At 53.7% G+C, this 27,105-nt stretch overlaps 1 protein-coding gene across 4 annotated transcripts in view; it reads left to right on the top strand.

Annotated features, from left to right (window-relative positions):
- KCNIP1 (potassium voltage-gated channel interacting protein 1) overlaps nt 1-27,105 on the top strand; it is a 256,313-nt gene that overhangs the window by 66,669 nt on the left and 162,539 nt on the right. For 2 of the 4 annotated variants that reach the window (XM_070414422.1, XM_070414421.1), the window contains exon 1: nt 20,018-20,285. The exons of the other annotated variants lie outside the window; for them this stretch is intronic. In XM_070414422.1, the coding sequence (XP_070270523.1) occupies nt 20,042-20,285 (244 nt within the window). In that variant the 5' untranslated portion in view covers nt 20,018-20,041. Of the gene's footprint in view, nt 1-20,017; nt 20,286-27,105 lie in introns of those variants that run through there. 4 annotated transcript variants of the gene reach the window in all.

Below are 27,105 nucleotides of genomic sequence, written 5' to 3'. Positions count from 1 at the left end.
CTCCAAGGTCAATTTCGCGTGCTCGTTTCTCAGGGAGCCATCTTCCGATCAAGCCCAGTTTTCCGTTTTCAGAACAGCTGCCTGCATGTCTAGGTTTCCATGTGAGGATTTTGGCATCTTGGATTCCTTTTAAATAGGACACACTTGTAAGCTCAAAAGTGAAAAAGAAAAGGTTCTTGCAAGGTGTAATGCTTTCAAGATTACCGCTCATGGGATTGTCAAGGTGCTCAGAGTGAATAAAAATGACACAGACAGCTGAACGCTTTCTGCAAATGAAACAGCGGTATGGATCCGAGCTGCAGGCGCCACTCCTGAGGCAGTTAATGAAAAAGAAAGGAAAACAGAGGGTCGGCAGTGTTTTCAGGGCATTTTGCCCCCACTGAGGCGATCCTGTTTTCTTCGGACTTTGAAGAGTAGGTTGCCAGTCACCTGTCAACGAGGCATCCATCAGAACAGAGGAACCAGCAAATGTGTGGGGTTGCCATGCAGGACGCAGGCCTATCCCTTCCTAGGGGACCCCTTTTCTTGGTTGCTAAGGAACTGGGGGTTTGTCACCTGGGGCATTTTGAAGAAGTTACCAGCTGGAGGCACTGAGCAGGAAATGAATAGCCTATTGTTTCCTAGATGATAAAACCCTGCTTTTCTGGCTTAAAAAATAATAATAAAATAACCCCAGAGTGCTGAAGAAGAAGTGAATTTTCGGTCTAGGGGTAGAGGCGGTTAGGGGAGAGGTTAGGACCCCTGCCTCAAACCCCCTCTCAGCTTCGGCCTAGGACCTGGAAGAGCTCCATTTGATCAATTCCTGTGGGACATGCGGATTCCTCCATTCCTGAGAATCCCAGCCTGACCGGCGTGGCTGAGCATCAACCTATGAACCAGGAAGTTACGATTCAATTCCCAGTCAGGGCACATGCCAGGGTTGTGGGCTTGAGCCCCAGTGCGGGGCGTGCAGGAGGCAGCTGATCAATCAATTGTCAGTTTCTACTGTTAGTCCAGTTTCATAAGGGTGACACCTTGCCTTTGGGGCCCACTCAGGGGCTCTGGAATTTGGGCTGTGATGCAGCAATAGGTTCTTTCATGTCCACAGGATGCTTGTCACTGGGAAAAACACAGATGCCTATCTGTGCCTTGTTTACTATTCAACTTCCCAGCTTTCTGAATTCATTAAACAATATTCCTCTTGACATTCAAACACTGTTTGCATAATTGATGAATCAAAACGTATTAAAACTTGAACCAATTAGAATTGCTCAAACTTATACACATTGCTTACCATGTTATTTAACCACACTTCCCACGACTTTTAATTAAAACCATAAGTTTAATGTCAGACTCTCCTAAATGCTTCAGACACCTAGAAAGTCAGCCACAATGCACACAAAACATCAATGATTGAAAAATAATACTTACACGTGCCCTTAAACTAGTTTCAGAAGTATAAAGAGCATGGACATATATCAGAGTTTTGATTTTTTTTTTTTTTTTTACTTATTCTTATATTTTCCCAGAGTTACTTTTTTAGAGTAAATATGATAGTTTCCTAGGATTAGGGTAAAAAAAAGATACGATTTCTCTTAGGATTTCTCCCAGAACCAAAAGAAAGACATTACCTCAGGCCACACCAGTTTGGGGGTTGCTCATTCTTACTTGAGACCCCAATAAAGCACCTTCCAACATTATTGTACTTAAGATAGATGTGGCCTCACTAAGAATGTGCAAGTCCATGGCTTTCCTTAGATCTTCTCTGGGACCTGAGGGTTTTCCTAAAGTGATGTGTTTCATCTCCTAGGAGACCAGGAATCAGAAGTCAGCAGCTTGCTGTCTTCGCGGAGACATTTGGCCAACGCCTGTCTCCCGCCACATCGCTGGCTCCGTCTAGGTTATTGTATATGACGACTAATTTCTATTTCCCCCCAAAGCTATCAGATGCATTTAAAATCCACTTTTTCCTCCTAACAAGGATAGAGAAAAGTGCCTTTCTGTGCTTAATAAGCCAACGTATATTTAATAGAAGAAATATTCCCCACATATAATACGGGACAGCTATTAAAAAGAATATAAAATGCAATGAAATTCTATCATGTTTGCCGTTTTTGTACAATTTCTATCAACTTTTCTCTTTGGAGCTTCATTAGGAACTTATGGCCCTTCACAGATTCCCTGTGCTTTAATTAATTATGGTTATTAACCTCAATGATATTCACACTGTCAGAGCTTGACGAGTGGAGGTTTCTGTAGTCCAGCTTCTTGGTCCTTCCGTATCTACCCTGCGACACTCCAGGGAGCATCCTTGCTTTCTCACCACAAAGGGAACTTCTACGCAGGCTACGCTCCAAAGAACTGTCTCTTCTGAGATTAAGGGACACGTGAGAGCTGGTGCTTGTAGCGGTTCTCAACCTGTGCGTCGCGACCCCTGAAAATACATCCTGCCTATCAGATATTTACATTACGATTCATAACAGTAGCAAAATTACAGTGATGAAGTAGCAACGAAAATAGTTTTATGGTTGGGGGTCACCACAACATGAGGAACTGTATGAAAGGGTCGCGGCATTAGGAAGGTTGAGAACCACTGGAAGGGCTGCTGCTGCTGCTGTGGCCACAGTGACAGACGTGGGAAAATGCTTGTTTTAAGTTAAGGAATTCACATTAGTGTTTCCAACTTAATTTCAGTGTTGCTCGGATTTCTTGTTCTGATGTAAAAAAATTAAATATATTTTTTCTATGCCATACTTAACAGGTTAGCCTCACTTTTACTTTATTTTCTATTTATGACAACTATCAATACTTGATGTTTCTCACTAGTCTGTAGTCAGTTGATTGAAGGCTGTAGAAGTCGGGGTTTACATTGAACCCTGTCTCGAGGGGCTTGTTGGTTTGGGAATTGTCACCACGACGGGAAGGAATGTTGAGACTCACCCCACCCTCCGTGACAGCTGTGAACAGTGAGCTCTGCATGGAAAGAGGGCCTAGCCCACGGGGGTTCTTTGCTGAATGGCCCCCATGGTCAGATCGGAAGTGCGGTTGCATGTCCTGTTGCTGAGCTCTTACTTCCAAGTGAGTTTTGGAGCCCCAGGCCTTTATCGGGGGTGACGCACTAGCTTCCCTCCGAGGCGGTTAGCAGAGTGTTGGCTGTGGTTACGGATGCTTTGCGATCTGTGTCTCCGGCCAAGCATGAGGTATTGGCATTCCCTCCGGCAGTGCTGAGGCCAGCTGAGAACGCAGGAGACAGTGATACTTTTAAAAGAGTTGTTAGCAGGAAAAGACACTGTCTGCTCGGAACCCACTCTGGGAGAAGATCTACCATTTAAATAGCATAAGTCGCTTCCTGCGTTATGCCATTACTCTTTCCCCAATATTGTCCTGCCTACCATAGTTCTGGACATTTCAGGTCAAGTTCATGTCCTTTCCCTAGGGTTCAAAAAAGGGTAGACGTTTAGCCAGGGCTTAATCAATAATTGTTAGGAGAAATAACAACAATAATCACAACAGTGGCCGATTTTAGAATCCCTACTGCGTGCCAGGCACAATATGAGGTTCTACAGCTCTTCTATCATCAGATTTTCATAACAGTCCCATGACATTTATTTAGTTACTTGCTTCATGTTACCTTTGAAGAAACAGAGGATCGGGTAGCTGAAGTCAGTGCTCAAGGGCTCACAGTTGATGGATGGCATAGCTGATGTTGGTGTTGGAGGAACCACGCCCCCTGCCGGAAGTTGGAGTCTCGAGATCCTGATGGGATTTGTCTTTGCTGGGGCTCAGGCAGTGATATGTTAAAGACACAGAATCCTGGCAGGATTATGAAAGATTCCATCTTACCTTCTATGGGAGTCAAGCAATGTCCAACACTAAACCTGTGGCTGGAGAGGCGGGAGAAGGGGGTGAGGGAGGGAAATTTATTAACTCCAACATTATAATAGCTTCCAAAGCCCTCTTCTACAAATTCTAGTCCTCCCTCCTCTGATATAGCCCTGGTGATTGACAATGACAGCCATCTGTCTGGGATTATTATTTTTTTAAGTTTGTCCTGAAAGGTTTTATCTGGCCTTAGAGTATTTGAAATAGGTCATCACTAGATTCCACATGCCTCCTGACAAGCTTAAGCCTGAATTCAAGATTTTAAATATCAGATGGGAGAAATCGCCTTTTCTCACTGTTGTCTACTCTAGCTTCGTTCTGAGGATGAATGGGGTACAAAGTGGGTCTTGTTTCTCAAAACTGGACAGTGGGGCAGTGTGCGTGCTCATTGCAGTCTGAGATGGGTGTTTATTTGGAGCTACACTTACCCAGGCCTGGAAACTACAGGGACCTGTGGGGTGGGAGCTACCTGGGTTGTGTCGCCCAAGGCTGGGGACCTTCTGACTGAAAGGATGAAAGTCAGAACTCCCTCCCCAGGCAACTGTCATGCTCTCCTATGGCCAGCTGCCTGGATATTGCTCAGATCTGCAAAGGAAAGCTTCTGAGCCCCTTACAATGGGCTGAACCAACCTCTCCACTCTAACCAGCCTCTCTTGTCTACCACAGTCTCTCTTGCTTCGCTTTCTTTAAGTTCCCAGCCTTGTTTTATGGCGTGACCATGCAGGTGGAGAGGACAAACTCCTGTATAACTCTGGCGGATGACTTGCGCGAGGCTGCAGGGTTTCACAGTGATGGTTAGGGTGACTCAGGAGCCATACAGTCTTGGGTTAAAGCCCCTCTCTTTCTCTTTCTAGCTTCGTTCCTCAAGTCCGTTGCTAAATGTTTCTGAGCTCCACCTTCCTTATGTGCAAAGGATTTTAAATAATACCTCCATGGGATCAAATCTCAGCGTTGTAAAATCCCCAAATGGGTACCTTCGTGTTCATTCATTCCATAAATGCTTTTGGGAGGTTACCACGGTGCCGAGGACATGACCCTGACCCGAGCTCATCACCCTCCTTGCTCTCAGGGAGCTGTTGGTCTATTGGGCATGGGAGATGGGAATGAGAATGAGAATATCTCACCTATAAACGTAATTTTATGACTCTGGGCAATGCAGTGAAGTAGAGGTAGGTGGGACTAAGACACTATGAAAAGGGAGTTGAGGTGTGACCAGAAGGAAGAGCAGCCATATTCCACCTCATCACTTTGTTTCCAAGAGACACGGGAAGTTCTTAGACAAGTCCTCTGGGCCATCGGGAAGATGTAGCCTCACAGAGGCAGCCGGAGCATTCACTCCACGCCATCCACACGCCTGCCAGCAATATTTGGCCACCCCTCCACTGCCCTGCTGGTCATTGGATTAACACCACCCAGACGGGATTGACCAACTCACTCATTGAGATCTCTCCTTCCACAAACACTGACCCCTCTAGGCCCGTCCCTGCTGTCCCTGAGGCCTTTAGAAGGTGAACTCATGCCGAGCATTCTGCCTGGGGGTTGTGGCAGCGAGATGAGTTGCTTCACAAATATAGAATGTTTTCCCAGGGCTGGCGATGGGTGGTTGCGTTTGTAGAACTCACTCTGCTTTAATAGATCATGTAGAGCATGTCACATATCACAGAGCGAGAACAAGCCAACCAGGCACACAGACACTCCGTGAGCCTTGGCTGGTGACTCTCAGCCAGCACACCCTCTACCACGGCAAGAACCAGGAGGTCACAGGTCTGGCTCCTGCTGGGTCTCTCCCTCCAAGGCTAGAGCACTCTCTCTCTCTCACTTTCTCTCTCTCTCCCTACCTCTCCCTCTCTCCCCCTCTCTCTTATTTTCGTTCCCCTCTCTCTGTCTCTCCTCTCTTCATTCCATCTCTCTGTTCTGTTTCTCCCTGTTTCTATCTCTCCTTCCTCTTTCTCTCGCCATTCTTTTCCACAAAGTCTCTTCTCACCCCCCTCTCTCCTCCCTCTTTTCCTCCCCTTCTCTTCCTCTCCCAACTCTCTCTCAGTAGGGCTCCTCTCTCTACCGCGCTGCCTCCGTTTCCCCACCTCTGTCTGTGTCCTGTTCCTCTCTCCTCTCAATCTCGTCTTCTGTCCATCTCTCTGGCTTTGGCTTTCTGTCCTTCTTCCTCCATATCTTCTTCCATTTGTAACCCCTCACCCCATCTTCAACCATACGCAGTGGGGCTCAGAGCTCAGTCTCCACACCCCTGCTGGCCAGGGTGGGGCCTCTGGCCTTGGGCCTAGAGAAGATCCCCATGTTCCTTCCAGCTGGTAGCTTTGTCCCTCCCACACCACCTCTTCCTCCATAACAGCTCTGCACCCAGGGTGACTGATAGCCTAGAGCTGAGTCTTGTGGCCAACAGCACCCCCACATTCACACCCCACCTTCAGGGGCATGTGGATTTGCAGGGACTATTTGGGGACACACCTCTGGGAATCTGTGAAGGACCTGGAGCAGGTCCAAGTCTCCAGGGGACCCACCCTCCACCTCTCGGGCCAGGGAGGACACAGGCTCAGAGGAAGGCACATGAAGGAAGAAAAAGTGGGGAACCCAAGGCTAGAACAGCTGAGCCCTGCCCCTGCCCCCACATCCTCGGCCCAGGCCCAGCCTCAGATCATGGCTGGTCCCAAGTTAACTGAAATCTGACTGGACAAGGTCCCCTATGTTGTTATTCTGGACTCAGCATCATTGTCAAGACTGGAGACTATCCTAAGAGCACTCGGAATGTGCCAGGCCCTGGGCCAGGCTTTGTCCCGTTTCTTCCTCTTGAAGCCCCTAAGAAGCCCAGGAGGGGCGTACGATGGCCTGCCTCAGACACACGGTGATAGAGGGGTTGTTTCTTTGTAAGGAATTGACGCACACGCCTGCTGGGGCTGACCAGTCTGAAGTTTGTAGGGAAGGTCAGCAGGTGGGAGACTCAGGGAGGAGTAGATGTGGCAACCCAAGTTTTAGCTTGAGTTGTTAAAAAGCAAACAACTTATGGTTAAGAGTCAGAGAAAGAGGTTAAACACAGAGTGATACTCATGCACTCGTCCATCCACACACTTATAAGGAGCCACGCCCAGTGCCCTAACCCCTAACCTTAACCCCCAGAGGAGCGAGCAGTCCCTGGGAGAATCAGAGTCTCTGAATGTAGAGGAGGCGATGCGGTAAACCTGGAAAGGCTTCACCAGGCCGCCCTGGCTCAGTGGTTGAGCGTCGACCTGTGAACCAGGAGGTCACGGTTCGATTCCCGGTCAGGGCACGTGCCCAGGTTGTCACTGGATCCCCAGTAGGGGGTGTGCAGGAGGCAGCCGATCAATGATTCTCTCTCATCATTGATTTATTTTCTCTCTCTCTCCCTCTCCCTTCCTCTCTGAAATCAATAAAAATATATTTTTTTAAAAAAAATCAAGGAAGCCAGGAGCAAGGAATGGGATTCAGACAGAACGGGTGCCTGGAAGGGCGTCCTGAGTGTGTGTGTTGGGGGGCAACGGTGTGAGCGCATGCCAGGCTGGCACAGGACCTGGAGGAGAAGTCCCACCAGCAGTCCCTGTTGGAGCCTCCGGGAGGTGATGGTGCAGAGAAGCCGGCCCTGTGAGCTGAGCCGGGCCTGTCTGTGATGAGGTGTGGGGTGTAATTACTGAACCTGAGCCCAGGGCTGGGCTGAGTGGGTAAAATGCTGACCCAGCGTCCAGCGGGGCCTGGAACAGATGGAAGATTTCATTAGTGTTGGAGAGGAAAGTTGTCCCTGCTTCCCCGGAGGCCGGAGGGCGGGAGCTTGGCCAGGCGGGGAGCTGACCCCAGGGCCCCTTTGTGTGATTGAGCAGCCTGGGAGGCCAGTGGTGCTACAGGAAGGGGAGGCAGAGTTCGGCTTACCCAGCTGCAGGCAGGAATTCCCCTGGAGGAAGGCGAAGCCCTGCTGCAAGAAGTCGAGACTGCGCCGTGGTGGGCAGAGAAGGGACGAGACTGTCTGGTGGCTGACACGCATGGCCGGGGCAGACATGGGGGATACCAACCTGGGCTGACGGCCAGCCAGCCGTGCAGGAGGGCCCCAGGGCAGGGCCAACCCTTCCTGTGTCCCTCAGTGCCATGTGGAAGCCCCAGAGCTGCCCCAGCCCCTTTCCCCATCTCACTGGACCCCTCTCTTCATCCTCTGCCCTCCTCCCTCCCAAGCACACATGCACACCCAGCCCTGTCAGCTCTGAGCAAACCACTCTATATAAAACGGGCATTATCCGGGGCAGGGATTCTGTGCCCAGAACAGTGCTTGGTTTTGGAGTTTAAAGGTAACCATCAGCCCGGCCGGTGTGACTCAGTGGTCGAGCGTCAACCCAGGAACCAAGAGGTCACTGCTTTGATTCTCAGTCAGGGTACATGCTCCATCCCCAGTAGGGGACCTGCAGGAGGCAGCCAAATGATGTTTCTCTTTCTCATTGATGTTTCTATCACTCTATCTCTCTCTCTTCCACTCTCTCTAAAAGAAATCAATTAAAAAGTTTTTAAATAATAAAGGTAACAATCAACCCCACTCCTTTCTTGTGGACCACTTGAGAAACAGATGGAGATGTTGCCTGCAGATGGAAGTACCCCCCTTATAATTGCTGGGAGCTACGTGGAGGGTGGGGCCTGAGGCCAAAATAAATGCACAGCATCTAGCCTCAGGAAGTAAACGTAGCCACTGGGTCACAAGCAGAGCAATCAGAGAGCTGGGGGTCTCCCTCGTGTCCCCATCACCCCACAGCCGTCCTTGTGGGCCCTGGCACGTGTGCCACCTGAGCTGAGGCCTGTAAGCCAGGCAGCTGTCAGAAAGAGCTGAGCTACAGGATTTGAGGGGCCTTCGCCAATATCCCAATGAGATCACCCCCCGTTCCCCAGATGGGAGTGGGGGGGTTGGAGCACGGGGAACAGCAGTTTCTCTCCACTGCTTTTGGGTCACAGCTGGCATGTTGAGAGCAGAAGTATATTCTCCTTATGCTTGGCACTTCCCAAGTATTTTCTAATCCATTCCTCGTCATGACTGTTTGTGGTAGTGCTAGGCCCTTTCACCCGTCGGGGTGGGAATATGCAAAGAGATTAAGGGACACAGCCCTGAAGTGGTGGGACTGGGGTTCTGCACGGCTCCCTGGCCCAGAGGCCTGGCCTCTCTTCCCTAGGACACATGGTCCCCTAGTGATCAACACACCATGCTCTGCTGGGTTGTTAGAATCATGTCAATAGAAACAGCCAGGAAGCCGTGAGAAATGCTGTGTGACCTTGTTAGAGCTGCTTAACCTTTCTGTTCTTGCTCCTCAACTGCAAAGAGCAGGCATTCAAAGCACTCTGTATTCATCTGCTTTGTTCAGAGGCCTCTAGGGCATCCAATGTTGGATAGACACTGTCCTTGACCCAGCTCTCAGCGCCCCCCCGCCCAACCTCCTTAAAAATCTCCCATGGAGATGGGGTGCAGGGGAAGGGGACTACTCTTTCCCTCTCTGGGCCAGCTGTAAAACGAGGGGTCCAGCTATATGGCATATAAAGTCCTTCTAGCCTTGAGTGGTATAACTCTAAGAGAGACCTTGTTTTCTGGGCAGAATCTCTGAGGTTTTGACTTTATGTGCACATTCAGAATGAGTGCCTGGGTTGCAGGTCAACCCCTTAGCCGCCCCCCCCCCCCGCCCCCCCGCCCACTCTAGCCAATCAGTTTCCACCATAGAATGTTTCAGGGGGTCTTCTCTTGGGACACTCGTCTTTGTGTGGCTCTGGGAGCTTGCAGGAAGGGTTCTTGGGCAAGGCCTTCCTTTCCCTGCTTCCTGGAGTATTAAGAGTAGATGTTCTCCAGTTTAGCAGATTCTGATGAGATGTCAGCAGCCGAGCTCTGGGCCTGGTAAAATGCTGGACCGGTTGTGTGCAGAATCCAGAAAGGTTCCATCCTGGAGATCTCTAGGAGCCTCTGGTTGTTTCCGGATGACTCGGTCGCTCACATCAATCATCTGTCACAGGATTTATCAAGTCAAGTCACCCATGTGGCTGGACCTGCTTTCTCCAATGTCTGTCCAGGGTTTGGGGAGTCCATACGTGGGGCTAGTGAAGTGCTGCTGCTCCGCCCACTGGGACTGCGGTGAGCGTGGAGCACATGCCGCTCTTCAGGCATGTTCGAGGACGGCTCCCAGTAAAGGCTCCTGTGTACAGCGGTGTTGGAGGCAAACTCCTACTGTCTTTCCAGGCTGTGCTCCAGCACCTCCTCTTGAAAAACCCTGCCTGTCTGCCCTCCCCCACCCTCCTTCTCCCCCAGGTCAATCAGATGTCTCTTCTGAGCTAGTGTGGCCTCGCAGCTCATTGCCATAGGCCTGCCCCCCCTCTTCAAAGGGTTTGCACACCACTCTGTCCCCACAGGATGGCGAGCCCCCTGAGGGCAGGACCAGGCCCCCCTCTCCTCTCTCTGCATCTCTGGTTCCGTCACAGGGTCACAGGGTGGGTGGGGAAGGATGGGGGCTGCTGACGGGATCTTTGGAGGGACCCGAGCTCATACAGTGTAGGCAGCAGATTCTGGGTCGGCAGTGTGGGAACCAGGCGTGGAACTGTGGGTCCTTCTGCAGCCTGCTTCGGCCTCAGCCTCCTCCTCCTCCGGAGCCTTGACTCTTAGCATCCTGACCCCATAAAGTCCGCACCACACCAGGCTCGATGCTCAGAGCATCCTCCAGAGCAGCCCTGAGCTGTGGGCGCCAATATTAATGCACCATGCAGATGCCAGCCCAGGGAAAGTGAGCCCTGGACTGTCAATTAGCTCCCAGCACCCGCCAGAGCGCCCAACCTCCCCCGCCCCCCCCCCCCCCCCCCCCCCCCCCCCCGCTGGGGCCAGCCAGTGCAAGAAGGGAGGACAGAACAGAAATCATCTTGAAGGGCCGCTGCTGCCAAGGCATCTGTGGCGGCCCAGGAAGCAGCCTCCGTTCCTGCAGGGGAAACAGAGGGGAGCGACAGCCCGGCCTCGCAGGAAGGGGGCGCCCGGGTGCTGGGAGGAAGGGTGCTGTATTCCCCTTCCCCCACCTCTCCACCTGTGTGCTGGGCCACCCGGGTCCGTGGTGGCCTCTAAGCCAAGACAAAGGCCCTCAGAGCCACGTTCCTCACACCTGGGGCAGTGATCCTGGGAGGGGACACTGGAAGGCTCCCCATCACCCCACTCTTCTTCCTGGTGCTGCTCTGTGTCCTCCCACTTTCTTCTCTCCTCTTCCCCGCTCCCTCTGCTCTTTCCTTGGTGGGTAATAGCGTGGGCTTTGAAGGCAGCTCACCCCAGCTTCAAACCCCAACCCCACAGCTCACCCCAGCTTCAAATCCCAACCCCACAGCTCACCACAGCTTCAAACCTTGATCCTACAGCTCACCGCAGCTTCAAACCCCGATCCTACAGCTCACCCCAGCTCCATGGCCTTGGGCAGATGGCTTCATCTTTCTGAAACTCCTTTTGCTGATTGTGAAATGGAGAAGAGGGCAGTGCCTGACAGCGAGGGAGTGAGCATGGCTTTATGAGTAGCTAAGACTTTCGGGCAACTTCCCCGGGCCTGCCAGAAATGCTACTTTGCTTATTTCTTAAATTGCTGAACATAATTTCTAGTCCACGTTTCTCTTCTTCTTGGGGGCAGAACCAAAATCTCCGTCCACTCAGGATGCTCCGTCCCACCCCGTGTTGCTTGGACATCCTTCCGGGGGCCTGGGAAGCATGGAGGTGCAGCCCCTCCTCTCTCCAGGCGGCAGCCCAGGGCATCCTGGTTCCTGTCCTTCTGCACCACCAGGCCAGGCAGATCACAGCCGGCCTCCAGCCCAAACCTGAGGTTTGCTGGCTTTCTGGGGCTGTCTGGGCTACACCCCACTTGGGAGCAGGGGGAATATTCTCCTCCTTGTCAGACTCGACCAGGAGAGGTAGGTCAGGATCCCAAACCCACTCCTAGAAAAGAGGCACAGACTTATAGGCTGTGTGACAGTCCTGCCAGAGGAGGCTGGCGGGACCGGGAGCGGACCCAGGGCCCTTTCCACTCCCTTAGGCCTCCTTGGCCCCCAGATTCCGCGAGTCTGGGTGTCAGTGCTGAGCAGTGCTCCGCCTGAGGGGGCCAGGACCAGCCCCTCTCCTGCTCTAACTGAGCCGGGCTCTCCCAGGCCTGGATCTCACACCGGGGCCCTTGTAATAAGTCAGAATCCAAGAAGGTGGCCCCACTGTTCCTGTCATCCCTGCCCCAGGCGGTGAATGCCTCGGGTCTCAGGTGTGGAGCAGGGTATGTGGCCACAGGAAGCCTTGTAGTTTTAAGCTGCCACATTTCTGCAGCCCTCTCCCACCCTCAACGCGATGGCCACCACGAATTGCACCCCCACTCCCCGCCTTCCTTCCTGCCTCCCTCCCCTCTTTGGGTTTCTTCCCTCTTCAGGCTCCAGCTGCTGCAGCAGCAGGGCTGGGAGGCTGGGAGCCAGCGCTGACAGGTTCAGCAGGCCGTGCAGGGCCAGGCGCTGTCCCTGGCATTATTACCAATCATCTCAGAGTGCCCTGCTCCCTCCTCCCTGCCTGCTCACTTCCTCTGGGGTCTTCAGGCTGTAGAAACCGGGGAGAAAAAACAGACCCTGAGTGCATCTCACAGGCTGGTGGGCATGGCCGCTGCCCCTGGGCACTACGGGTATGGGTGGGGCAGCACCTGCCAGTCAGAGGGCCAGGACTCAGTATACCTCCCTTCTCTCTCTCTCTCTCTCACTCTCTCTCTCTCTCTCTTACTCTCTCTCTCTCTCTCTCTTTCTCCAATAAGCTACACAGTAGCTATGAGTCCCCAGTGAATTGCTACCTTCCCTGAGAAACAGGATTAGAAGAAATCCGTTGCCACAGCAGCAGGAGGGCTTCCGGCTACACAGGGAGTACAGGCTCTGGAGTCAGAGCATCTGAGTTCAAGGCCAGCTCCACAACTTGCTGTGTGACTTTGGGCAGGTCACTTAACCTCTCTCTACTTTGATGGTTTGTTATATAAAACTAGAGGCCCGGTGCACGAATTCGTGCACTGGTGGGGTCCAGAGGGCCCGCCTGATGGGGACCATCGGGGGTGGGCCAGCTGGGGCGAGGGGCTGCAGGTTGTTTGCCAGCTGGCACTGCCCCCAGTTGGGGTGATGGGGCCCACTCGGGGGCGGGGCCAGCTGGGGCAAGGGGCCTCAGGCATTCCGGTTGTTCCATCGTTCAGTCAATTTGCAAATTACCCTTTTATTATATAGGATGGGGGGTGTCATGAGAGTACCTACCTTGTGGGGGTATTGAAATGATTAAGTGGGACCAGGCACATGACTGGCACATGGTAAGAACTCCAAGACAGTGGCCACCATTGTGAATGAAAATGTAATCTATTCCAAGGAGAACAAGGAGGGGAGTGACATGCTTGACTCCTCGCCATTTACCCAAGGAAATTATGGGTCCATATTTTTCACACACTGAAAAGACATGAAATTCTACCACAGCTTCTACCCCCGTTGCCCCAGCCATTTCAGTGTCATATGTCCACCCTGCCAGACCACTATGGCAATTGTCCAGGGCCACCCCCACCCCACCTCAGCCCAGCTCTGCCTCTCACTCTCCCCTCCTCTCCATCCTGCCTCATCCCTTTCTACCTGGCTCCACCCTGGACTTCTCCACCTACCTCTAGCCTGACTTTTGCCCTTCAGAGCGGACCTACCCTCCCACCCCTGCCCTGACCTTGCTGAGTCCAAACTTGGGTTTCTCCCCAGGACTTCGAGTGGGCTGGCCACCTGGCCAGAGTCAGGGGCAGAGCTAGAGAGGTCATTCCCAGGCTTTCTTGCTCTTTGCCCCTTAAACTATGAGTTCCCCGAACCAGTGGGCTTCAACCCTGAGACCCACTCAGGCTGTGATAAGCAGGAGGCACTCACTAAATTAATGAAGGAGTGACAGAAGGTTAATGATGACGGTAATAGTGATCCGCACCTTTCACTGGCCGTGGGAACCTGCCAGGCACTACACTAACGCATTTGAATGCTTCTTCTCATTTAACTCTCACACCAGCCCTAAGAAATAGATGCAGTCATTGCCCCCATTTTACAGATGTTGAGACTGAGGCTCAGGGAAGTTAAAGTCACCCTGCTAAGAAATGACGGGTTCAAATCCCTTTCTACGACCATTCCTCCTTAGGACAGAGTTTCTTAGCCAGGTGTGCATGGATGTGCTTCAGGGGGAAGTCGTGACCGCCATAAAGGTGTAAGCAGAGTGTGAGTGTGTGCAGGTAGGCATGGCTATTTTGGAGGAGAAGGTTCTCAGGTTTTATCAGGGACTTAAATGCTGGTTTTGAACATATGTGAATCCACCCACCTCCCCACCCTTCCTCCTCCCATCCATTCTCCCATCCATTCCCAGAGAGCCATTCGATCAATGTGGCCAAGTACCTGCCTGTGCCTGGCTGGTGCTGGCACCGTCACTTCTCGGGTCTCACACATGTAACATTGCTTCAGGTCATGAGAGCTGAGATGCTCTGGAATGTGCCCCTCTCCCGGGCTCTGGGTAACTTGGAAGGGCTTAGTGCCAGCGCCGGGGTCATGTGGATGGCTGCCCTCTGTCTGAACTCATCTCAGCCCTGGGGGAGACTGCTGCAGTGCTGGAGCATGAAGGGGAACCCTTGGACAGTGAGGCCATCGGGACGTGAAAGCCGGAGCCTGTGTGCTGGCTTCCCGCGTCCCCTGCAGCCTCATTAGTCCTGATCCCTGAAGGCACATGATCAGCCTCGACAGATAAGGGCATGCTTCGTGCGTGAGGCGGCGGCCCAAGGCAGGCACTGCCCACGCCCCTGTCCTAGTCCAAGGTCTCCTCTCCCTCTGCAGCCGTGGGGAAGCGGTGCTTGCAAAGGAGACCGGAAGGGGAAACGGAGGAGTGTGGCAGTTAGCACTTTCTGAGCCAGGTCTGTGTTCCAGCTGGGGACACGGTCCCAGGGACTTTCGTCGTCACTAGCACCTTCAGCCTCTCCCTGCAACCTACGTTGGTGGGATTTTTTCTGCTTGTGGAAATTGAGGCTTTTAAAGGTCAAATAACTTGCTCAAGGTCATGAACACCCCCGCCCCTGCCCTGTGCATTTGAAGCCCATTCTCCCTGACTTGAAAATTGTATCCCCATCCCTGCCCTCTGAGGACCTATACGCACCTGTGACGTCACATGGTCCTTTGCCAAGGTTATCCTACTTGGCTTCTCTGTGCTTCTTCCCCCAAATTCCCGCTTCCCCTTCTTTCTGTCCCGGCCCGATGGCAGCTTGGGATGATGAGAGGGATTGATTGATTGCTGATGGCAGGGCTCCTGCTCTCCTGCTTCCTAAACGGTCCATACATTCCGAATAGCGCCTGGCAGGTAGATGGTGCTTCATAACTGTTTGTTGAATGAAGGAGTGAATAACCAGATGAGCCTCAGAGCAAATAATAATAAAGGCCGTTTGCAGCGTGCTTCCCAGGAGACAAAGCCCCTTTCCTTCACTTGACCCCATCCCCCACCCCCCCACCCCCACCCCCACGGTGCTCACACCAGCCTTGGACCTGGTCCTGCTCGTTGCTCACGGATGAAGCAGCCCCAGCCCAGGTTCACGTTTAGTAAGAGAAGTGGAACTTGGACCCAGGGCTCAGCCAGGGCGCCCTCTCCCCTGCCCCGAGCGGGCGGCCTCCGTGTGAGTGTTTGTGGAGGCCAGAGGACGCCCTGGGCCAGGCTGAGCCGCAGTGTGGGGGGGCAGGGGTGGTGGGACGGTGCTTGCTTCGCTTTCTGAAAGCTCAGTCTATTTGAGGAGGCCAGACGTGTGCGTGCAGAACATTTGGGAAATGGTACAAGACAGCAGCGAGCAGAGTGCTGAATTGCACATAATCCGGTGCCAACCACATTCCCTTCCTTAACTAATCTGAGTCTTTTAATACCAGATGGGGACCGTGAGAATATAGACTCCCTATAAAGCAGATGTAGAGCAAAGATGGAAGCGAGGGGGAGGCTGCGGCTCCCTCGCTTTTTTTCCACTGGAGCCCAGCACGAGGCCTGGCCCACGGCAACGGACGGTGGCAGTTTCCCCTCCGTAACTGGCCACGCGATGTGCCAGGCACCTGCTTAGGGCCTTACAGACCTCACCTCACCCTCCTCACCGTGGGGCATCCACAGAAGGTGAAGGGAGGGTCAGAGAGTGTACTCGTCGGGCCCAACATCACACAGCGAATAAGGGGCAAAATCAGGATTTGAACCCAGATCTAGCCCTTCCCGATCCAGGCTCCTACTCCGACGCTGCTGCCTCCACGTGCGATGGGACACAGTGAGCTTCCCTTCCCTGTGAGGATGGGAAGAAACATGCCAGGGGAACTGTGATGTGGGAGGGAGGGTCGGAGGGAGTGGACACGGCTGTGTGTTACACAAACACAGACAAGCACGTGCCGGCTGTCGCAGGGCCATGCAGGTCTCTGACCGCCTCACCCCTTCCTCCCTGAACAGCCTCCCAGGGGTGCCCTAAGGCATCCTGTATGGGCGCTCATGGCAGAGGGAAGGGAAGGCATTGCCTCCAGACATTCTGAGGTCATGGGTGGGTGCGGGGGGTATATGTCAGTCTGCTCGGGTGCCACGGACTGGGTGACTTCCCCAACAGAAAGTTATTTCTCACGGTTCCGGAGATGGGAAGGCAGATCAAGGAGCCAGCAGGGCTGGTGTCTGGGGAGGGCTCTGCCCTTGGGTTGCAGATGGCCACCCTCTCCTCCTTCCTGTGAGCTCACAGGCCTTCCTGGGGCCACATGTGGGGATTCATGTGCTTCTCTGATATCTGTTTTTATGAGAACGTTAAGGACACTAATCCGTGGGACCAGGGCCCTACCCAATAACCTCATTGAACCCTCAGTACATTTTCAGAGGCTCCACCCCCAAATATATCCCCACTGGGAGTTAGGGCTTCCGCATATGAATTGGGGAGGGGGCACAAACATCCAGTCTATCACAGAGTGGGTGAGGGGACAGGGCCCAAGGCAGCTCACCTGCCGGATTAGAAGGAGCCACCGGCATTGAAGCCCAGGTTGGATGGGGCTGGCACGATGGCTTTAGCAAGTGCGTCACGTTGGGAAGGGCAGGATAAATGGCCCCGGCAGCCGGGTGACTGTGGGAGGCGCCCTGTCTCCCCTGGTCTCTGTTACAGGGGGTGGGTCTGCTGTCTGGTTCTCTCTTGTCCCTCACAGGCAGCGTGTATTCCTCCTCAGGTGCATTCTTCACAAGCACCTCCTAGGTGAGTCGCACTGCATCATGCATTGCGGGTGTCTATTTATCTAGATAATGCCTAGCACTCAAGGCGTCATCAGGAATAAATGAGCTGTTGTGCATGTAAATATTTGGTATGTGGTTGATATATGAGTGAATAAATATTTGTTGGATGAATGAATCTTTACTTGGGAGAATGTGCTTCTTCCTTTGAAGGGCAAGGATGATCTGGTAATTGCCAGTGTTTCCTTACTAACTGAGTCACTGAGCAAAGAAAAGTCATTCATTCATTCATTTATTCAGCGCTAATTGACTGCATCCTGTCAGAAACCAGGGGTTAGGCCGACAGCGTAGAGATAATTCAGTAATGGTCCCTGCTCTTTAGGATCACACAGTCCAGAGGGAGAGAGACAAGGAAAGGGGCAGTGAGTGTTCTGATGGGGGAAGAGCCCCAAGTGCTGCAGGAACCCCAAGGCGGGCACTGACTCGGGGGCCAGGGAGGGATTCCTGGAGGAAATGACATCTGAAGTACATCCATCTTCAAGGATGAGCAGCAAGTTGCCAGATGGGAAAAGGTGTGAGGGGCCTTCAAGGCAGAGAGAACAGCATGTGCAAAGGCCCTGAGCACAGCCCTGGAGGGCACATTGGGGGAGAGTGAGGTCTGTGTGGCTGGCACCCCAAGGAGCGCACCGGGGAGCAGGGTGGTTGGTAGGTGAAGCCAGGCCACAAAAGGGCCCCATGGTTTATGTGTGAGCACCTGGGACCTTACCTGGGTGACTTCGCTTTATTCCCACTGCTCAGGGGCAGCCAGGCAGCCTCTCCGGGGCCCTTCACTGTTTCTGGTCTGTGCAGTTCGTCCGTGCCCCCTTCGGAGGGTGGTGAGGGGAGGAGATGCGAGAGTGGCACTCTAGCCTCTGGGAAACTCAAGTGCTGGCCTGGTCTTCAGGTGGCACGGAGAGTATAGAGGCCCGAGGCTTGGTGCTCAGCCAGTGGTCGGGAAGACCAGGGCCTGCTCCACCCTCTCCCCAACAAAGACCCCTTCTCTGTTCCTTGACTCCTGGCCATCCCGATGGTCCTCTCAAGGGACCTGTGTCTTCCACCCCACCCCACCCCACCCCACCCCACCCCACCCTTCTTCCCCAGCAGGGAGGACAGGAGGGAGGCAGGGGTCAGGCTTCCAGGCCGCGGGGATTAGACAGATAAGCCCTGACAGTTAAGAGAGCTGAGGCTTTGAATCTGGTGGGGCCCAGAGGAGCTCTCCCCAACTCCGTGGTCCCCAACAGGAGGTGGGGGCAGAGCCCTGGACTGCAAGTCCTCATCCCACATCCTGCTGGGTCACTTCAGGTAAATGCCTTCCCCTCGGTAAGCCTCCGTTTCTCTCTACGGTGATGATTAGGCGTGACCTGCCTAAGCCACAGGGCAAGGGGCCATGTGGGTTACACAGCAGTGGGCACTGCGAACGAAAGGGTGGGTGATATGAAACGCACCTTCCCCGTTGCGCCAAATAGGACACGTGTTTGGATTTGAGAAGGCATTACGTGCCGGGTAGGTAAAGAGTTACTCCGGCCCCTGGCCAAGCCGCAGGACGCCTGTGTCTCTGAAAGGCGGCTGATGGGCTGGAATGAGTGGAAACAGCTCCTGGGGGGCCCTGTGCCCTCGGGGGACGACTGTATGCCTGTGTGGCTGTGGTCTGTGTGAGGGGGGTGATGTGATACCACTTTGCACTGAGCATGTGTGCACCTTCATGCCTGTGTGTCTGTCTTGTGTGGATGCACCTGTGGCTGCAGTGTGTGTGTGTGTGTGTGTGTGTGTACCACAGCAATGTCTGTGTGGGCTTGCAGGACCCCTGCCTGCCCATACGTTTGTGTGTGCTCATGAGGCCACATGTTCTGGACCCCGGACCTGAAAACATGGTGTATCATGGGAACCCAGGCAGCTCCCAGCTGGGGAGGGGTCCCTCTTCCTCAGGCTTCCAGGGAGCAAGCCTTGCATTTCAGCACCCCCGGGAGCTGAGGACCAGTCGGGGTGCACCCAAACTTTGTCCTTTTGCATGAGAAGCTGAAATAAAGGTTGTGGTCTGTGGGGTCTGGGGTGAGAACTCACAGCAGGCAGACTGCTTCCCAAATTCAGCACTAGCTCACAGCCTGCCCCAAGGGTGGGAGGAGAAGAAGACAGGATGGAGAGAGGGAGGAAAGAAACAGCAAAAGGAGAAAGCAAGGGGCTGGGGCTCTTTCGCTGCCCTCAATTCTGTCATTAGCAGGTGGCCTGGGCCTTGGAGGACCAGGAGGGCCCCTCCCCTTAGGACAACCCAGTGGGATGTGTGTTTTCGTCCCCTCCGAGGGTAGGGCCGATTTCTGCCCCACCCCACGAATTCAGGCGGTGAATTAGAAAAGATTTCCCTTGAAGTAGAATGAGATAATGCAACACGTACACATTATCCCCGAAGCAATCTGCTGCCCGCTCAACCCCACCCATCAGCCAGGTGCCCTCCCGCCGGGGTCTGGAGCGCAGCCTCCGGAATGGAGTCCGCACTCTCTCCTGCAGGGGCGCCGGCAGCAGCAGGGTCCCAGCGCCCCCCAGTGCCGGCCCGCCCCGCCCCGGCGGGTTCCCCGCCCACCGGGTGCTCTGTGCGCGGCTCAGGCTCGCCTCCAGCGGGCAGGCAGCAGGCAGCAGGCAGCAGGCGCGCGGCTCTGGCGCGGTCCCGGCTCTGTTCATTCATGATCAGTACGCGGCCCCCAGAGACCCAGCCCGCGCGCCGGGAGGGGAGCCCAGCGTGCGGCAGGAGGGGCGGGCGGACCGCGGCTCCCGCACCACACGCGGCGCTGGCTGGGTAGCCTCGCAGGCGGGCGCCCGCCCCGTGTCCAGTGCCAGGCAGGCTCCACCGTGGTCAGCCCGGAGCGAAGGAAGCAGCCGGGCGGGTCCGAGGGCTTGCTGCCGGGAGCCAGTGGCCCTGTGCGTCCGTGCATGTGTGGGGCTGAAAGGAAAGACTCCCAGCGCCTGGCCCCGCGCTCGCTGAATACCAAGCTGCCAGCCAGCTGCCGCGGGTGCTTCCCTTCTCCGCCAATTCGGAGTGGAGGATCCACACTGATTTCTTTCCAGGGGAGGGGAGGGGCAGAGCCCGGGGTCCCAACTCAAGTCTTGGCTGCCATGGGGGCCGTCATGGGCACCTTCTCATCTCTGCAAACCAAACAAAGGCGAACCTCCAAAGGTAAGCCACCTTCTTCTTCCTTTTGTCCCCCTGGCTGGGTTTGGGGGTGCTGGAAGCTGAAGTGGGGTGTGCCAACTGACTCCGTGGTCCGGACTTCCCTCTCTGTGAGGAGCCCGTCCATGCCCCTGTATCCAAAAGAGAAAGAAGCTGGCGGGAGGACTGGTGTGAGAAGCCAGGAAGGCGCAGAGGAGGGAGTCAGGGCGGGTGGGTGCCTGCGCCCTGGGTGATGGGCACCTGGGCCCTCCTCCTGGGGAGATCCCTCAGAGGACAAGCTCACCGGGCGGGGGGACAGAATTGTCCGCGTGGAAATGTTGGGAAGCTCCTCCCGTTCCCATGACGGTGGGCGATGGTGCGCCTGTGGGCACCCAGCGAGGTGCTCACACATTCACATGCTCCTTGGGCTGATGCAGGTGCACACCTGGGAGTCCATCACTAGGGAGAGGGCGCTCTGTCTGCCCGCCCGTCCCGTAAAACCTCTGCAAGCCAAAAGGAACCAGCTGCGCCAGGTGGACAGCTCCCAGGGCCCGTGTCCTGGTGGCTCAGGGAGTGCTGCCCTGCTCTGGGAACCGCTGGGAGCTGGGGGCTCTGTCGGGGTGTGGTGGAGAGGTGAGCTGCCAGCAAGGGTTAGAAAGCATGATATGCGGAGTCCCTCCTGCCGCCCCCCTCCCCCCCCCCATTCCATAGCAGCCTTTCCCCACTGAGCCGAGCTGGTCTCACCAGCAGGACCCTGTCAGGCAGGTCCATGGGAAGTTGGGGAGGACATGTGTTGCACTGGTGGCGACTGGACAGGCCTCCTGGCCAGCAGTTAGAAAGTTGGCTGTTAGAATAAAGGGACTGGATGCAGTTAGGAAAAGGAAAATGATGGGTTTGTTTTGTTTCTTGCCGGAATACTATGTGAGTGGTAGGATTTTAAGGAACCGCACACTGAAGCCTTCAGGTGCTGCCACTGAAGCCCAGGTGCTGGTGTGAGCCCCTCCCTCTGTGACCTCAGGCAAGTCCCTTCACCCCTTACTCTGGCCAGTGATTAGATCTGCATTAGGATAATGGTGCACCCCCAGGGGCACCCTAAAAGTCTGCTCTTAGGACTTTGGTTGGTCTGGCCTGATGGATGCATTAGGGAGGTCTGCATCTGTCTGCGTCTCCCTGGGTCACCTGTGGAGGGGTCCGAGCATCTCACCCAGCCCCCAGAGGCATCAGGCTGGCTGCACACCAAGGAGTGAGGTCTCTGGGAAAAGATCTTAGCGGATGAAACTGGAGGGGTGTCTACAGCCTGGAACATGGAAGAGGTGTGGGCCCATCTGTCCAGCTGAGTTGCACACCCTCCTGGCAGGGAAGGGACTGCTTGCCCTCTTAGCGGCCGGAGGCAGGGCAGGCAGGTCTGCAAGCCTCGGCCCAGGGCCTAGACATTCAGGGCTGCTTTTCACAGATTCTCAGATACTGCTTGACCAGGGGCAAAGTTCAGTGCCAGATCCCCATCCCCTCCCCCATCACTTATCTGTCTGACCACCATGTGGTCCCAGAGGCCAGGGGACTGTGGGGACCAGGATTCCAGGGGTTTATTTCAAAATACTTTCTATGCCTGTGGCACTCTTGGGAGTCAGTTGGGTGTCCAGTGGAGTTTGAGTTGTGAATCCCTCCCTCTGTGACCTCAGGCAAGTCCCTTCACCTTGCTAAGCCTCAGTTTCCTTATCCATAAATTGAGTGAGAATGCTACCTCTGGGCAGGAGACTGGGTGTGTGGGAAGTGGAGGGAGGGAGAGAGGGAGGGGCCCTCCTCTTATTCTGCAGCCACCAGGGACTCAGAAGATATTGTTGAAAGGATCTCAAGATCAAATGAATGATGGATGTGGAGCTCCGTGCACAGGGCTGGGCAAAGATTTAGAGCCCAGACAATACTGTCTGCCGTTCCCTCCTCGCACACAAAACTCCAGGTCTCACCCCAGATGAATCCCTACAGGATTCCTCGGGGTCAAAGCTCTTTGCTTCTCTCTCCCAGGAGTCTCAGAAAGAACACGGGGGCGCCAGCAGCCGGTGAGCTCCTACCGTGTGCCTGGCGGTGCTGGGTGCTCTATCTGCGCATTCCCATTGAACTCTCATAAGCTGTTGGGTGGGCCGCCGAGACAAGCTGCCCGAGGCCTGAGCGGTCAGCCCCTCTTGCACCAAGCCCCACGGCATTGGCTGGAATTGCCCAGGCCTCCGCCGCCCACAGTCCCCCGGGCATGTACTTGCCCTGGAGCACAGTCTTATGTTACTGTCTTGCACCTGGGAAAGTTCATGGAGGCTCGGAAAGTGGCTGGGAGGCTCGTGTTCAGGGACCATTTCCTGGCCGGTCCCAGCCCCCCTTGGCACCTCGGTGTCTCCTTTACAAAAGGAGGTAGTTACATGAGACATTCCCTCAGGTTTCATCTCCTTCTCAAATTTGGAGATTCTCTCCTTGCTGGTGTTCTTACCAGAGCTGCTGTGTAATCTCCAAGGCATCAGGCTCAGATCTAATTAGACGTCGTCAGAGAGAGTGGAGGAGATTTGCAACTCAGGAGTCAGTCCCCCCGCCCCCCCCCCCCCCCCCCCGCTGGGTTCAAACCCAGGTTCTGTCACTTGCTAGCTGTATGACTAAGCCTTATTTTCCTCGACTAGAAAACAGGGACAGTAGTAGTTACCATCTTAAAATAGCTGTGTGTTGTGTGGGTTTCAAGGCTAACGCATGACAAATGCTTAGCACGAGCTCTGCTGTATAGTAAGTGGTCAGCAGATTTTAGCTGCTATGAAATTGATGGCTCTACTGTTTGGAGCTTCCAAATGCCTAGAGGAAGGCCATCCTGGACGTAGTCGGTGGCCCTGGGAGTCCGAACAGCTCACTTCTGGAGCCCTCTTCTTGCCCTGGCTGGGTAACTAGGACCCAAATCCCAGGTCCACAGGTGTGGGCCCTGTTGCTGCAGCCCCGACTGACCTCTGCCCTGTGGCTGGCCCTGCAAACATGACAGCCTGCTCAGTGAGGACCCTGCCTGCTTTGAAAATATAATTCTGTAACACACATACATTTTTAAAATAGAGCAAGAGCTCTATGTGATTAGAGCAGGGAGAGGGACGACCTGCCCACCCTGGGTGTTCAGGGAGAGCTTCCTGGAGGCAGCAAAAATCCAAAGTAGTTTAGGAATTATGCCACTGGATAAACGCATTCCAGTATATTGTCTGTCTCTGTTTGGGGTCTTTGTTTGTGTTTATTTAAAGTTGGTGAAAGCCCTGCTTTGAGGGATTCTGCTTCTGCACCCCAGTCCCAGGTAGAATTATTGACACCAATAGTTTTGCATGTGTTGAGCTACCAAGGACATTGCTCTGGGCCAGGGTGGGTACGTGGAAAGAGGTGGGGTGTCAGCAGTAACCAGAGGATGCAGATGTAGCAGCTGGGTGGGGGTGGGGTGGCAAGAGAATTTAGGGAGCACATCACTAGACCAAGCCCCCCTCCATGGAGATTTGCCTCTAAGCAACGAATCCCACCTTGCAGAGGTGACTGGGTTATCGTCCTCCACGGCTGGGGAAAGCTCTCAGAACCTTCGGGCAGCACTGAGCTTGGGATCTCCAGAATGCCCATTGAGTCCATGAGCGATCGAATGCTTTTTGCTGGGCCCACATGGCAAGTGAGAGACAAATATGGGACTGGTTCCCAGACTCCTAGATCGGTGAGCACCTGGCGAGCTTGGGTTGGGGGTTTATTGATGGGGCGGCGTGTTCAGCCAGGAGCGATCTGGGAGACCAGCAAGAGGCAGAAAGGCAGAGAAGCCGTAGCCCTGGGTTACAGGGTCCTGGCCTCAGGGGACTTGGACAAGTCATCTCATCTTTAAAATGCCAGGTTTCTGGTGTCTAAAAGAGGGATACTGGTTCCAGAGGCACCCGTGCCTTGGGTGTAGTCTGTTTCTGCATCGTTGTCCATCCTTTTAACTCTGTATCACCCTTCCCCCCACCTCCTTGTCGAATAGTTAAAATTCTACCCGCATCCCAAGCCTTCACGCAGCTGTTTCCACATTCTGGAAGGCTTCCCCCAAGCCCCAGAGAAAAGTGATTTCCTCCATCTAAATCCCTAAATCTTTTAAGGTGTACATTCTCATGGCTCTCCGGTCATGCTTTGAATGAGGTGATGGATAGTGGTTTTAACCCCCTGCCCAGCCCAGAATGTCAGCTTCTTGGGGGCGCTTGTCTGAATCATTCTTCACTGTCTGTAGCTTGGCTCCTTGCACATAGTAGGTATCAATAAATCTCTTCTGGATGAAATTATAAATAATGGAACGGCTGGCTGCTCTCTGTTCTTTCCTGGAATTGCAGGACCTGCAGGAAAAGTTATCATCCCCACTGGAATTTCACTTACCAGCCCTCTGCCTGGAAAGAATTCTGTTATTCAGTCTGCTGGCTTTTCCATGAAATGTTCTGAATCTGTTTGCCATTTAGCAGGGAAATGCTGATAACAGGGTTCCTACTCCCCAGCCCCCTGCTAGTCACAACAGTATAGAGAGCCCACACCCAGTGCCTGGTACGGTTCTGGTCCCTCCGGCCCAGAAGAAACCCAGTGGAGCTCAAGGTGCACAGAAAGGGAGAAGGAGAGACTGAGATGGAAGTGAAGAGGCTACTGCCTAAAACTCAGTGCAGGTTTCAGCCCACTGCCTGGAAAGGGACCAAGTCCTGGACCTCTTTGTACACCTAGGAGGGCTTTGCTCAATAAATGCATCGTAAATGTGTGAGTGAACAAGTGAGTGGAAAACGAATGATGGAGTGAAAAGGGAAGTAAATACAAGTCATATAAAATGTACGATAGCACCCAGCTGTCTGCATGAACCAGGAGGTCACGGTTTCATTCCCGGTCAGGGCACATGCCCGGGTTGCGGGCTCGATTCCCAGTGGGGTGTGCAGGAGGTAGCTGATCAATGATTCTCTCTCATCATTGATGTTTCTATTTCTCCCTCTCCCTTACTTTTTGAAATCAATAAAAATATATATGTTTAAAATAATCAAAAAATAATAAAAATGTCTGATTGGGGAAATGAGTGCATGAATGAACGAATGTGCATAAATTAATGCTTAATGAAGATCTAGGAAGGCTATAATAAAAGACTATCTTTGCATGAAGAGCATTGATTGTTATGCTACTCGAATCTTGGATCTAAGCCCCCCGCCCACCGTGAAACTCAGGAGTCAGTGGTAGAGAAAGCCCTGTTAGCAATCATTAGTAGTAAACTTAGAACAAGTGCTTCTTAGAGAGCTGAAAAGTATAAATTCTGTCCAGAAGAATCCTGGTACTTTTTTGGATACCAGTAGGCATGTAGTGTCTTTGGGGAAGGTGAGAAAAAATCTCTTTCACTTTTTAAAAATATATATATTTTATTGATTTCAGAGAGGAAGGAGAGGGAGAGGGAGATAGAATCATCTTTCACTTTTTTGTTGGTTCATTCAAAAAGCTAGAGTAAGGACTGACCCAGAAAGGCCTCCCTTGTAGTCCAGGCTCACCTTTACCTTATCTGGGTGAGGTCAAGAACCTGTATTTCTGTCTAGCCCTTTATATGTCCAGTAAGCAACTCCTTAGTGGCTTCCCTGATGTTATCTCTGCTCAAGATCCAGGCCGGCTTCCCTACTCTCCCTCCACCTCTACCTCCCTATTCACCTGGCGAACTCCTGCGCATCCTTCAAGAGCTCATTCAGTATCACCTCCCAGGCTCCTGCAGGCAGAGCCCATCTCTCCCTCCCGTGTTCCCCCACAGCTGTTGCTGCTTCCTCTTGCTACAGGTTTGCACATTCTGTGATTGTGGATTTGCACAGTTATCTCTCTGGCTAGCTGTCAGGGAATGAGCTGTATTCAGAGTGTCTGTGAGGCCTGATCCTGGGTCCAGACTTGATGGCTGCCGGCGGCGGGGTGGAGGTGAGGATGGCTGGACCAGGGTGTGTGTTGCTGTTGGCTCCGGGTAGTGGGGAATGCGGCAGTGCAGATGAGAAATCCAGGTCTGCTCATGGGGAGAGGCACTGCAAAGTTCTGCATAATGGCCCTGGAGCTGATGTCCCCATTCATCAGGCAGAGAAGGGGCAGTGCTTAGGAGAGAGAGGCAGACCGAGAATTCGGGAACCGTCAGAGACACTTGACTTATCTTTACATGCTTCCCCTCCCTCCACGTAGCATTTCGGATGGGTCACCTTCAGGGAGTTGCTGTGGTCAGTTGGGGTATGCTAGCTTCCTGTGCTCCAGGAACAGGTTTTGGGGTTACGTCTTGTTACTCCAAGCTGGATGGAAAGTCTGCCTGGGGCACTGGAAGAAATGGGAACCACACTCCAATCAGGGAGCTAGAGCCAGGACTGCATAATGGTTAGTGCCACTGTGATAAAGTGGGAGACCTGGGTTCAAACTCCGGTTCTGCGACTTAGCCGGACCTCTCTCTGAGCCTCGGTTTCCTCCTCTGTAAAATGGGGACAGTGGCAGTGTCTCCCTTCTGGGGCTCAGGGAGGTAGCGAGCACATTTGCACTGTGGTGAGATGATTTTAGCAGCCTGGGGTCATACCGGCTTTGCTGCTGCCTCCTGTGCATCTCAGGGTGGTCCCTCCCTCCTCTGTCACTCCATCTGTACAGTGACTCTCATAGTCCTGGGCAATCCCTGTCCCTTCAAGCTGTGGCCTCTGATTCCATGTCTCTGGGACCCAGAGCCACCAGAGCAACCATGGCCACCAGAACCCTGAGCACTTTCTCCGCGGACTCCTATGGGGTGCTGTCAATTCTAGATGATGACAGAAATTTCCAGTGGTGAGACAGGAAACGTGGATCATCTGCCAATGATGATGACGATAAGAAT

This window comes from Myotis yumanensis, unplaced genomic scaffold (genome assembly GCF_028538775.1).
Source record: "Myotis yumanensis isolate MYYU_CA2020_CCGP unplaced genomic scaffold, mMyoYum1.0.hap1 SCAF_5, whole genome shotgun sequence".
NCBI classification, from domain to species: Eukaryota; Metazoa; Chordata; class Mammalia; order Chiroptera; family Vespertilionidae; genus Myotis; species Myotis yumanensis.
The sequence above is the reverse complement of the archived record's forward strand: the minus strand, read 5'-3'. Positions and strand labels throughout refer to the sequence as shown.